At 38.5% G+C, this 12,793-nt stretch overlaps 1 protein-coding gene across 1 annotated transcript in view; it reads left to right on the top strand.

Moving 5' to 3' along the window:
• Positions 1 to 194: 194 nt before the first annotated feature.
• The window catches only part of GFPT1 (glutamine--fructose-6-phosphate transaminase 1), a 60,405-nt gene continuing 47,806 nt past the window's right edge, over positions 195 to 12,793 (top strand). The window contains exons 1-2 of the mRNA XM_052648438.1: positions 195 to 284; positions 10,649 to 10,756. Coding sequence (XP_052504398.1) covers positions 278 to 284; positions 10,649 to 10,756 — 115 coding nt within the window. The 5' untranslated portion in view covers positions 195 to 277. The remainder of the gene's footprint in view (positions 285 to 10,648; positions 10,757 to 12,793) is intronic.

Raw genomic sequence — 12,793 nt, 5'->3', positions numbered from 1 at the left:
CGGGACCTGCGCCTGAGCGGCGTGGGCGCGGCCCAATGGGACCTGCGGGCGGTGGCGGCGGCGGCGCGGTGTGCGCCGGGGGGCGGGGCCCGGCGGCAGTTGCTGGCCAGCCCGGGAGGCCGAGACCGCTGTCGTTGCCTCCGCCGTCGCATCCCCTGAGGGAGTCGTGTAGGCTCCCCCTTGGTCCCCAAGCTCGCGGGTTGCCCTACAGGCTCGTGTAAGCTCCCGGACTCGCCAGCCGCTCGCCATTCGCCTTGCCAACCGTGCCTCCTGCAGCATGTGTGGTAAGAGGGCCGCGGGCGGGGGGCGTGTTGCGGGGCGGTGCTGGGGTGCCGTGCGGGCGCCGCTGAGGCCGGTGGCGCCGGCGGGAGCGGGAGTGTGGAGGGTGCGAAATCTGGGTGTTGGGCCGGGGGCGTCCCGGGGTGGCTGAGGCTCCTTAGGGGTAGGGGAGCTGGAGTGTGGGGGGGTGGACCTAGGAGGGCACCTGAGAGGAGGGCGGGCCCTAGAGGGGGTCGGGGGGTCCGAATGGGGGCTTTGCGCCAAGAAGAGAACCAGGAGGGAAAAGCAATGTCTGTATTGGAAAAGGCGGGGGGGGGGGGGGGGAGTGAATTCAAAAGAGTCCAGGTGAGTGAGGCAACCTGTGGAACATCAGGTGAGGTCTCTTGAATTTATCTCGCATGTTTCTAGGATTTATCCTTTTAAAAATACTTAATTTTAGTTGCTTTCTTTCGGGCACGCCCAGCAGAAAATAGAACTATAACTAGAACTACGATAATGACATTACGCATGATCTTACTTCCTGCCTCCCGCCCCCTGCCCTCGCCGCCCCCCCCCGCCCCGCCCCCGTCTCAACAGAACCCAATGCTGATCAATACCTTGGCGAATGCGCCCGGAAGTGACCGTGGAGAGAGATCGTACTTCATTTACACTTGAGTGTGCTTCCATTTGAAACACTTCCTTATGAGAAATATTGGCCTACATTTAATGAATGTTTTACCTAGAACAGCTAAAACCTAAAGTTAGGCCCTTCTGTTACATGATTTGAGACTTAGTCATTTTAACAGTAACCTGAAAGTGGTGTGAGTTAAAAGGGGCTTCCCAGGTGGCGCTAGAGGTAAAGAAACGACCGGCCAGTGCAGGAGATGAGATGTAAGGAGACGCAGGTTCGTACCCTGGGTCGGGAAGATTCCCCAGGAGGAGGGTATGGCAACCTATTCTAGTATTCTTGCCTGGAGAATCCAAAGGACAGAGGAGCCTGGCGGGCTACGGTTTATAGGGTCGCGAAGAGTCGGAGACGACTGAGACGACTGAAGTGACTTAGCACGCACGCACAGTGAGTTCAAAAGGAATTACATCTGAAATGACTGATATGCTCTAAAATTGGCACTAACTTGGCTATTGTAAGTAAAAAGAATTCTTAACTTCCTTATTGAAATTTACAACGACCTTACCCCTGGAAGATAAACACCTTTTAAGGGAATTATGATTGCAATATAATTGAAGCTACCTGGGAAAGTTACTCTTTGTAGCCCTTTTCAAGAACTGAGAAGGAGGTAGCTTGGGCTGATTAGTGTCTCTTTTTCTTGTATTTAACTTAATGCTAATTTCAGCTTCTAAAATGAAGAGCAGGTTTAAATTTAGAGTAGACTAAAACTGCACAAAAAACAAACAACTATAAATAGCTTGCTGAAATTATTTGGGAGAGCAGACTTCAGAATCAGTTATACTTTTGCTATGTCTCAGGGTAGCAGAATGGTTTTCCGAAAGACATAATTTAGTTTGGAGCTGTGGGGTAATGAATTTGCAGGCCCCCAGTGTGCTTCGTTTGGTAATTAAGTGTTACTGAGTGATGAAGCATTCACCTAGTCAAGTACCTGGCTTTCTGGTTGCAGATCATTTCTTGTTCCAGGAAAAAGGAAGTAAAAAATAGAGCGCTATAAAATAAAACATAAGATCTGGTATAGAAAAGGTTCAGATAAGAGTGGAGGTTCAGATTTTAGGGTGGCGATTAAATGTTAAGACATTTTCACACAGCCAGCATCCCCATTCCACAGTGTTTTACTACTGAGGAAACAGGTGACAGAGCAAGAAAAAAAAAACTAGTATTTGAGGCATTTTGAAGGTCCTGCTTTTAACCTGGATCAGAGTTTTACAGGATTCCAGGAATATCCAGAATTTATCTCCTCTTTGGTGTATGGTTCTGAAAGTTAACTGTTAAGATTTGTCTTTGTTTTCTTCCCACATATTAATTATTGAAATAAAATTTCTAGGCAGAGGAACTGAGTGGGGATGAGATTAGATGGGAAAATTTAGAGGTTTACTTTGTGAATACCTGCTGCTTGTTAAAGGTTTTCTAAAAGATTATTTGATTTCAATATTGCAGAATGTTGAAACAGAAGAATGAGGGTAACAATTCTTTTTTGATAGCTTTTTCCAATCAGAAATACTGGTAAAACTGTTATTTATTAGATTGTATTGGGATGTTAGTAAGTGTTACTGACTGAGGGGGAAAAAAGATTTTATGGTCAAATAAACTTGAGAAGCAAATTTAAACAATGTTGAACTGGGCTTTTAAAGTTTTTTTTTAGTTTTTTAATTGCAGGATTTATTGGAACATTTCTTGTGCTAATAAGCATTAAGAACCTTCCAGAGAAAAATAGTGTATCTGTGTTCGAAATTTATTTTGTCTTCCTCTTATTCTTGATTCTTTGGAATGCACTTTGTCCTTATCTGTTTTACTTTTGGCTTCATTGAGAGAGTAAATTCACTTAAACTTCACACAGCTCTTAACAGATTTTGCTGTTGTTTTTTTTTTTTTTTTCAATAAATATGGGATTATACCTTTTTGCTCCAGTGGTATATATAGGTGACATTTTCGTAAATGAGATCATATTTAAAAGCAGTTAGAGAGCTGCAATTAAAAAATATTCTGAAATGAATCCTTAAAAACTGTTTTGTAGTTATACTGTGTAATGGCTTTGGGGCTATTTAAGTGATACTGAGACTGGCTTCTATCATAAATCATAAAATTAGTGATATTGCCATATTCTTAAACATACTGAGTATGAAGTAGATGTGAAAGAAAAGAATTATTGCTTAATGAGCATTTTCTCAGTTGTGTTCTCTGGAAAAGGAAAAGTTAACAGGTTCTGGTAATGAGCAGTATAAGGTGGGAATGAGTTTTGTAACACATAAGTTTGGGTAATTCTGCTTTTGGAGACTCTCAATTAGCAAGTTTAAAGTTTTTAGGAAGTTCTACAAATAAACCTGTTAACTTTAACTCAGTATTTCTTAAACCTTTAATGATGGAGACTTTCTTTTACTGTATGCCTACTTAGCATCCTGCAATATAGTGTTCTCTTTCTGTGGTTTGAGAATTTTTGACCGTACATTTTAGGTGCCTAGAAAGTACTAGAATGTATTTAATATGTATGTATAACTGAGTCACTTTGATGTACATCAGAAATTAACACACCATTAAAAAGCAACTATACTTCAAGAACAGAATATTGGGAAAAGAAAAGAAATTTGAAGTGATCTCTTTGTACTTGGCACTCTGTCCTTAGGAGAGAGGACTAGAACAAGGGAATTGCCTTCAAGGAATTGCTGTCTGATCGAAAGGAACAGTAAATACACGTGCAACAGGTGTGGATGATAAAAACACAGTCCTTGTTCATTGCCATGTTTTAGATTGCAAGTGAAATGAATAGAAATTCAGAGACTGGTTAGGCCAGGAATGTTCCAGATGACAGGATAGGACTCTTGGTGAGGACTGCTGCCAGCTGGTAAAGAACTAGTGCATTGTGAGAGACGCCACTGATGATACATTTTACCGAACAGTGTATGAAGTCAGAAATAATAAATTAAGAACCACTACCAGTAGGTTTGAAAGAAGAGATTGAAGTATCAGGAAAAGAGGCCAAAAAATAGTAGTTAGAGACGCAAACATTCCAAAGTGGTATATTGCTTTAGTAGAAAGTCTGTAAGAGTAGAAAAAGGTCATTCGTGTTTAATACTGCAGAGAGAGATTAATTGCATTTGGCTATAAAGAAATCATTAGAGAAGTTACACATAGGAAGGTAGAAGAATTCAAGTTTGTGTTCAGGAAGAGAGCATGTATACCAACAAAAGAGACAATATTGTGAAACTGAAGTCCCTGGTAGAGTTGAAAAGTTGATTTCCAACATGTAAGCTGTGAAGTTAAAACCAGGTGTTAACTGGTTGATTCATACCCTAAGCATTGTCTCTAAATTGACTGAAAGTTGAGCTAGATCACTAGATAATGAAAATTCAACCCACTGTTGAGTAGCACAGGGATGCCTGGTGTGCTGTAGTTCATGGGGTTGCAAAGAGTCAGACACAACTGAGCTACTGAACTGAACTGTTGTGTAGGATCCTGTTAATATTTTGATGTTAACAAAAAGTTCTGTATTTACAAAATCAAGGACTCACTTATCAAGACTTACAAGTAGGAGAGGTTTGTTCAAGTAGGAGAGGTTGGTTCATGGAATAGTGTGTAGAATATCTTTCGCTATTTTGAGTTTATAAGGAAGGATAAGAGAGTTTATAGAGTATTATACCCTTAAGATGAAGAGGAAGGCTTCAGTTCTACAAAGAATCTACCAGAAATGAGAAAGAAGCTGGGAAGAGAGAAATGAGGATTTAAGAGTTAGTCTAGATTCTAGACTTTAGCGTAATATCTGGGGGTGATTTGAAAGTTAGACAAACAGTGAATTAGCAGAACTGGTCAGCAGTTGGGAGGGTCGCTAGGAAAGTAGACCTCATATGGATGGATGACCTGAAATGGATGGATTTCACTGTAGGAGTGCTCAGGGACACAGGTGAGAGCATAATGGGCCCAGAGGGGCTGACTTGGCAAGATGATGAAAAACTGTGGTCTGATTTGATTGATCAGAGAGAGAAGCAGGAGAGACAGAATGTTGGAAGGTGTGTAAGCAAGGAATGCATGCTTTTTCTCAGGAAAGATGATGACAAAGGTAGACTGTGAGGGAGTGTATAATTAGCGATGTCAGGGTTTAAACACGGCTTTGAGTTCCAAGAGGTGTTTTGGAGCTCCGTCCAGTGGCCACAAGTATTTACAACAAAGTAGGGGACAGTTCAACCAGCATTTTGTAACTAGGGAAAAGATTTTGAACAGTTAACAAACAAAAAATTGAAATTTCTCTTGTGTCACTCCATATAATGTTTCTTTGTGTTTTTGGGGTTGCAGAAAATGTTCTCTCAAATATTTCATCTTTTAGAGGAATCTTACCTATAGAATGTGCCTCCATAATTATAGTATTGACTGTGTTTTATGGCAAATGTCTAGTTGGTGTGTATAACTTTAATTGCAGAATTGTTTATAATTACAAAGAGTTAGGAAAGCCTCAATAAATAGGTAAGTGGCTGGGTAAAAAATGAGAAATCTATTATGAACTATTATTATTATGCAGCCATTAAATAGACTGGGGTAGATGTGTTGTACTGACATAAAAAGATCTCCAACATCTTAAGAGAAAAATACAGAACAATATGTGTATTATCACATTCATATGCTTTTAAAAAAACCTCTAAGACCGTATACATCTGAGTTTATATATGTAGAAAAATTCATACCTGAAGGTTTGGCGCAATGTATATGGGATTAATGGTAGTTATCTCCTGTATGGAGGTATAAAAGAGATTTTTCACAATTCATTCTGTAGGATTCGTGTAATTTGAATCTTTAGTGATAATTTGTAAGTTGTTATAAGAAGAATTTTAAAAAGGAAACAAATGACACTGTGGATGGATTGTTTCAGAAAATATAAAATTTGGAGAAGGAATTTGAACTCTTAATAAACTCCAATGTCTAGGTTCTCATCAGAAAATACGGAAGAGCAGAATTTCTTCCTGAAACTAATATAATATTGCAAGTCAATTATACCTCATACAAAGTAAAATTTTTTGTTCAGAAGAACCTAAATTAAACCAGACGTAGAAGCTTTAATAATTTGATTGGTCAGCTAAATTGCATTGTTTTCATTTCAGTACAGTTGAACAGTCTTTGCCTATAGCTAGATTGCTTTTAACCAGGTGTGTCAAGTCTATGATCTAGGTCATGTCTGAATATCTTGCTAAGCAAGGTGCTTATAAGTGCTTTTATGTCACTGAATTTAAGTTGCCATTTTTCTGAGAATGATGCTTGTAGGTGCAGCCTCTTGCTTCAGTTAGGGATATATTTATTCCAGGTATATTACATTAATAAGAAATTTTCACTTTGGAAATACAAGCCAACTTGGCAGTAGAAAATCTCCTGTGCTCCCTTCAGCTACTACTGTTTGTGGCATTGAAACAATTACTGAAGAGCTGTGAAGAGTTGGTTTTTAGGCTTTTGTAGTTACCTTAAGCAGAAGCGTTTATTGTGAGGTTTGACAAGACAGATATCAAAGACCTGAAGTAGGGTTTGCTACTCTGTCATTTTGAGTTGTGAATACCTACCCTGTAAACGGCTGTAAATATGCTCTGTGTGCCCAATTGGCAGTTGTTTGCGGTTCTGTTTTCCCCAAGATTACAGATAACCCCCTAACCCAAACAAGTGGACCAGCTGTGCTCTCAAGGGGCTGTTGTGTAAATCAACAGATTTATCCTCTCTATCTTTCGTTTTCCTAATGCTGGATAACTTTCTTCTCCCAGCTCTGATACTTTGATCTTAGAGAGTTTCTCTATGCGTGTCATCCTTTTAATCCTCTTAGTTTCTGCCTAGTTATGCAAGGAGAAATATTGCTCCTACTACTTCCTCTATTCTACCTCTTCTCTTTTTCTTTCTTCCAATAGTGAACCAAAACAATGACAGTAATGATTATTGGTAATAGTAGTGCTTCCTCTCTTGAGAGAAAGGCAGGTTTTGAATTGGAATTGATATATGGTATTTCATTGAATATAAGATGCCACTTATTGGGAAATGTACCATTTTTATATGGACCACAAAGAAAGAAAATATGAATGTCTTGAAATCAGTGTTGTCAGTATCTAAAGGCCTAGAAATTATTATGAGAATACTTTCAGAGTATCACAGGCTAAGCGATATAGTTGTCTTTACCGTAAAGCTGCGATGAATCTTAGTATTGCTAATAGGGAATCAACAGACAAATATAAAAAACATACATACTTACATGAAACTTCCCTGGCAGTCCAGTAGTTAACGCTCTGTGCTTCCATTGCCGGGTGCGCAGGTTTTATCCCAGGTTGGGTAACTAAGATCCTGTAATGTGCAGTGAAGGTCAGAGATCCTGTGTGCTGCAACTAAGACCTGGCGCAGCCAAATAAATAAAAACCTTAAGTTTGTTTGGAGAGGGATATTGGTTTAGAGAATATTTCTCTTCCTATGAAATTGTACTCAGGATCTCAGGATCCACACAATGAACCAATGTAAACCAGGGAGACTGAAGTTAGGAAAAATATCAGTTGAATGTTGTTGAATTACATGTGTTGAAATTAGTGACTTTAATATGACATCACTGTGAATTTTCTTTTAAAATATGTATTGAGTCTCCCTATAACTTGTCTTAAAAACAATGTTTTTGTCATTAACATTTAAATTGTTTTAAAAATTGGTATTTGGTTATTATATTTCATCTTTAATTCTATGAATGTATTATTTTTTTACCATCAGAATTACATTTCTTTAAGTGAACAAACAAAAACAAGAATGTAGAAACACAGAACAGAGTATATAAGGTATACAGAAGTAGAAACATAATGTTGTGTGTGTGTGTGTGTATTAGTTGCTCAGTCATGTCCAACTCTTTGCAACCCCATAGACTGCAGCCTACCAGGCCCCTCCGTCCATGGGATTCTCCAGGCAAGAACAATGGGGTGGGTTGCCATTTCCTTCTCCAAAAGGAACTATAGAAAGAAAGAAAGTGATGTGGCTCAGTCATGTCCGACTCTCTGTGACCCCATGGACTGTAGCCTACCAGACTCCTCCATCCATGGAATTTTCCAGGCAAGAGTACTGGAGTGGTTGCCATTTCCTTCTCTGATAATGTTATATACATGCAACTTATTACCTCAATAAAAAAATAAATACCTCATAAATTATATTGAAGAAATGCCTCAATATTACCTCAATAAAAAAATAAATCTCAGGAAAAAAGGAATTACATTTCTTTTATTTTTATTTGTAAAAAAAATTTTGGCCATGTTTCACCACACATAGGATCTTAGTTCCCCAGCCATGGATCGAACCCGCACATCCTGCATTAGAAGTGCAGAGTCTTAATCACTGGAACGCCAGGGAAGAAATTTCATTTCTTAAGGGAGAGCTGATTTAGTGGTGAATTTTTCTGAATGTGCTGCATTATTGGGATTTGGACTTCTTTAAGGCTTTCCAGAGCCCTCAGCCTGCAAAGAAGTTTTGACAGTATAATATGTCATATTAGTTAATGATTTTTAACTGGATTAGATTGTATCCTCCTTTAACAGATTATTTAGCTGATGCTAATCACAGTCCGGGAGTTGGTGATGGACAGGGAGGCCTGGCGTGTTGCAATTCATGGGGTCGCAAAAAGTTGGACACGACTGAGCAACTGAACTGAGCTGAATCACAGTGGTGGAGAGTAGGCTAGTTGAGAATGTGTGCTGTTAGCACATTTATATTAAAGTTTTATTTTGGGAAAATATTTATATTTTGTATATTGTCCATTAATGAGATAACACAGATACTTATTTGGGAATGATAGTTTTCTGTGTGTGTTTAATCTTTATCAAAGGCCAGTGACCCATGGGGGTATAAGGGTAGAACCTATAAAAGTTTGATTTACAGTTGGGTTATTATTTTAGTTTGTTCATATTCCAGATACTTTATAAAGAAACAGCAGTAACAACAAAACTCCCAGACCTAATGTGGTGTTGTGGTGCTGTGCGTGTGAGATGCTTGTACAGTGCCTGATAAATTAATAGATGTTCACAATTATAATTTTTCAAAATATGAATGAGTATAGAATTTCTTTAAGACTGTGGCCTTCCGCTATGTTTTTTAGAAAAGCTCAGATAGTTGTTTCATGTTGTTTTGGAGTTTAGTTTTAAAATGTGATTTTCCTGTTTTTTTGAGGGGCATGGTAGTTTGTTAGAGAAATTTGCACTGTACTCATCATGATGTTCGGTATACATGTTATGATGGTTTTTTTGGGTCAAATATTAACAATGTAATATTTTTGTATTCTGAAATGCTTTGATAAGACCAAACTCTTAAAGAAACATAGCTTTTCAAATGAAATAAAAGCTGGTCATTCCCGAGTTCTGCCCCACAGAATCAATCCCCTTAAGAATCAGTGGCATTATAGTGTAAGATAGTTAAGAAAAAGGAAAGTTCTTTCATAAGTAAGCTACTTGAATTTATATTTCCTTATAGTTTGATTTTCAGTTTTTATACATTTAAGCTATATTCTTGCTGACCAAAGCACAATCATGGAAGACCTCAGAATATTTCCGTGCGGCTGTTCCTAAAATGTGGATTTCCTTTATCTGTGTTCTGTTGCCACTTTACTTTACTGGATCAGTTTACGTTGTACAAGTCCCTTTATTTATAGTTTTGCTTTTCCAAATGATTGCTCCTTTTCTACGAATTCTCAGTTCAGGTTCAGTCACTCAGTCGTGTCCGACTCTTTGTGACCCCATGGACTACAGCACGCTAGGCTTCCCTGTCCATCACCATCTCCTGAAGCCTGCTCAAAATCATGTCCATCGAATATTCAGGGCTGATTTCCTTTAGGATGAACTGGTTGGATCTCCCTGCAGTCCAAGGGACTCTCAAGCGTCTTCTCCAACACCACAGTTCAAAAGCATCAATTCTTTGGTGCTCAGCTTTCTTTATAGTCCAACCAACTCTCACATCCATACATGACTACTGGAAAAACCATAGCTTTGACTAGATGGACCTTTGTTGGCAAAGTAATGTCTCTGCTTTTTAATATGCTGTCTTGATTGGTTCTCAAGAGTGAGAATTCTCAAGTTATTCATATATATTATAGTTATTTGTCCTTTACTAGAATCTGGTGAACAAGTGAGAAACCATTGCTTCTATGATGATTACATATTTTTTTAGCCCATTTTTCTCTATGATTAAATGATTTAGATTGTGAGTATTCTTCGCATCATTGCTGTTTATAAGTTATTTATTCCTAAATGTGTTGATAGCATGGTCATTGAAAGTAAGAAAAATTATTCTGTCTATGTAAGTTTTGTAGGGTACATATGTTGCTTAAAATATTTAGTTCAGAAAATGTTTTCCTTTAAAAATAATGGTCAGTGTATAGAACATAAATCCCAAATTTGTTGCTTAATTTTGAAAAATAAATTTTAGTTGTTAAAATGTCAATGATGAAGGTAAGTCACCAGTCTTATAAACTTCTTTGAAAAAGTAAACATTTGTTTTGACATATTTGCTTCAGTCTTTTTTATATGTATAAGAATTTCCCCTTTGAAAAAATTTCACTGCCTTGAACAGTTTGAAGTGAAGATTTCTTTTGTTTTCAAAGATGGACTCAAGCTTCACCTTTTTTGCACATCTTATTCATTAGTATGCAGATTAGGGTTTTGGTCATAACTATGCCAATTTTGATTCTCTAGTCAGAATTTTCTGTTAATTAAATTTGTTTATTTGCAGGTATATTTGCTTACTTAAACTACCATGTTCCTCGCACAAGACGAGAAATTTTGGAGACGCTAATCAAAGGCCTTCAGCGACTGGAGTACAGAGGATACGATTCTGCTGGTATTTCCTTTAAAAAATATTATGGGTGTTGCATGATTCTTGACTCTCAATAAAAAGAGTTTTTTTGTTTTTGGTTCCCAGACTTTTTATAATATCCATTTTGTGGTTTCTGGTAAATCTAAAATCTGAAGAATTTTTGTTTTTTATCATATTTAAAGGGTTTGTTCATTCAATTTCAACAACATTACCATTTATGTAGAGTATTGCTTCTTATGGGTCTCTTCTTGTGCTAAGAATAAGAATGTTACTGTAAAAACAAGTTACCGGGGGCATTTTCATTATAGAACAAAGTTTTTGAAGGCCTTGCTTCTGGCGTGTGATCTTGCCCAAGATTCTCTCTCACATAAATGACAAAGCAAAGAAAAATAACTTTTTGTCAACTTTATGTTCTACTCCAACTCCTTCCCTTAATCATATTGGGGTCCCCAAGACCATCTCCAGTTTCAGTGATTCCCTCGGAGCATTCAGCATATAGTTGTACTCATGGCTATAGTTTAGTATAGCAAAAGAATAAAAAGCAAAATTAACAAAGAGAAAAGGTGCATCGGGCGAAGTCTGGAGGAAGCCAGGCATAAGCTTCAGAATTCTCTTCCTGTGGAGTCCCCACACGTGCTTGATTCCCCCAGCGAGTTGGACAACATGTGTAAAATGTGTACCAGGGAAGCTTATTACTAACTCTGTGCTCAAGATTGTCACTGTCAATCTTGTGATCATGTAGATACCTGGTGCCTAACATGTACCAATGTTTCAGGCTCTTAGAAGGGAAGTGGATGTTCAGCATAAGCCACATTGTTTGCTCCAGCGGTATAGGTGCAGTAAGCCGTTCTTAATCAGTTAACGTGGTGGGAACCCTCTTGAAATTCAGGTTCACAGATGCCAGCCAAGGGCCAGCTTTGCAAGCAGGCCTTTCTAAGATAGCAGTCTTGGGCCTGCAATATTAACTCTTTACTGTACGCTCAACATTGCCCTATGTAATGGGCATTAATCTTCCTGACTCTTCCTCAACTAATGGAAAGTCAATTCCTCAACTCCTTTGTTCTTCAAATTCTCTCTTTCCTTCACCTCTGACAATATATCTTCTCATTCTCTTCCTAATTTGCTGATTATTTCTTTTTTGTCTGCTTTGGAGGCTGCTTTTCTTTCACCTATTACTTATTTTAATGTTCCTCAAGATATTGGGTTGGCCAAAAAGTTCATTTGGGTTTTTCCATAACATCCCGTGGAAAAACCTGAATGAACTTTTTGGCTTACTCAGTGTTTTCCTGAGTCCTCTTGTCTTATTTTGTATCTTTGTGCATGAGCTCTGACTTCATCAGCCTCCTGTATGTTGGTGACTTACAATCCGTATGTACTTCCCATGTTGCACACCTGTTTTTCTGGCTACTTCCTAGAAATTTTTCCCTGGACAAACCACGATATTGTAAACTTTGCATGTTCAGAATTGAACTGAATACATTCCAGTTCTCATCCGTGTCTCACTCTATCCTTTCTCTCTTCCTTTTACCAACAGCCAGTCACTCAGCAAGTCCTTTGAGCCTGGGAGGTGCTTTCTCTCGTTACCTTCAGTCAGTCCTGCTTTTCAGTACACCCATCACTTCATGACCATTGTGTAGCTCAGGCCTTCCTCATTTTTGCTTTGCTATAGCTGTGACCTCTGACAGCAGGTTTCGTCTTCCCTGTTTCTCTCCTCTAGTTTTTGCACTGTTTTCGAAGAGTTTGCTAAACTTGTTTGCTGTGTCATTTCTCTGCTTGAAACAACTCAGTGGTTTTCCATTACCTCTAGAATAACTTTTTCAAATTCTGTAGGAACTTTAGTAGAATCTTGAGAGCTGTGTGTCCTGACATCCCTTCCTTACCCTGCTTTCTGGGGTGGCGCTGGTCTTCTGTGTATCTCCATTGTGCTGCAGTTGCAACCTGTAGTACTTTTATTATAGCCTCAGAACTTTTATTATATTAAAACCACTCTGTATGGTAATTATTTTTTCCTTGTCTGTCTTCTCGATAGACCATTGAGAAATTTGAGAACAGGAGCTGAAT

The sequence above is a fragment of the Budorcas taxicolor genome, chromosome 11 (genome assembly GCF_023091745.1).
Source record: "Budorcas taxicolor isolate Tak-1 chromosome 11, Takin1.1, whole genome shotgun sequence".
NCBI classification, from domain to species: domain Eukaryota; kingdom Metazoa; phylum Chordata; class Mammalia; order Artiodactyla; family Bovidae; genus Budorcas; species Budorcas taxicolor.
Note: the sequence above shows the minus strand (reverse complement) of the source record. Positions and strands in the feature narration are given on the sequence as shown.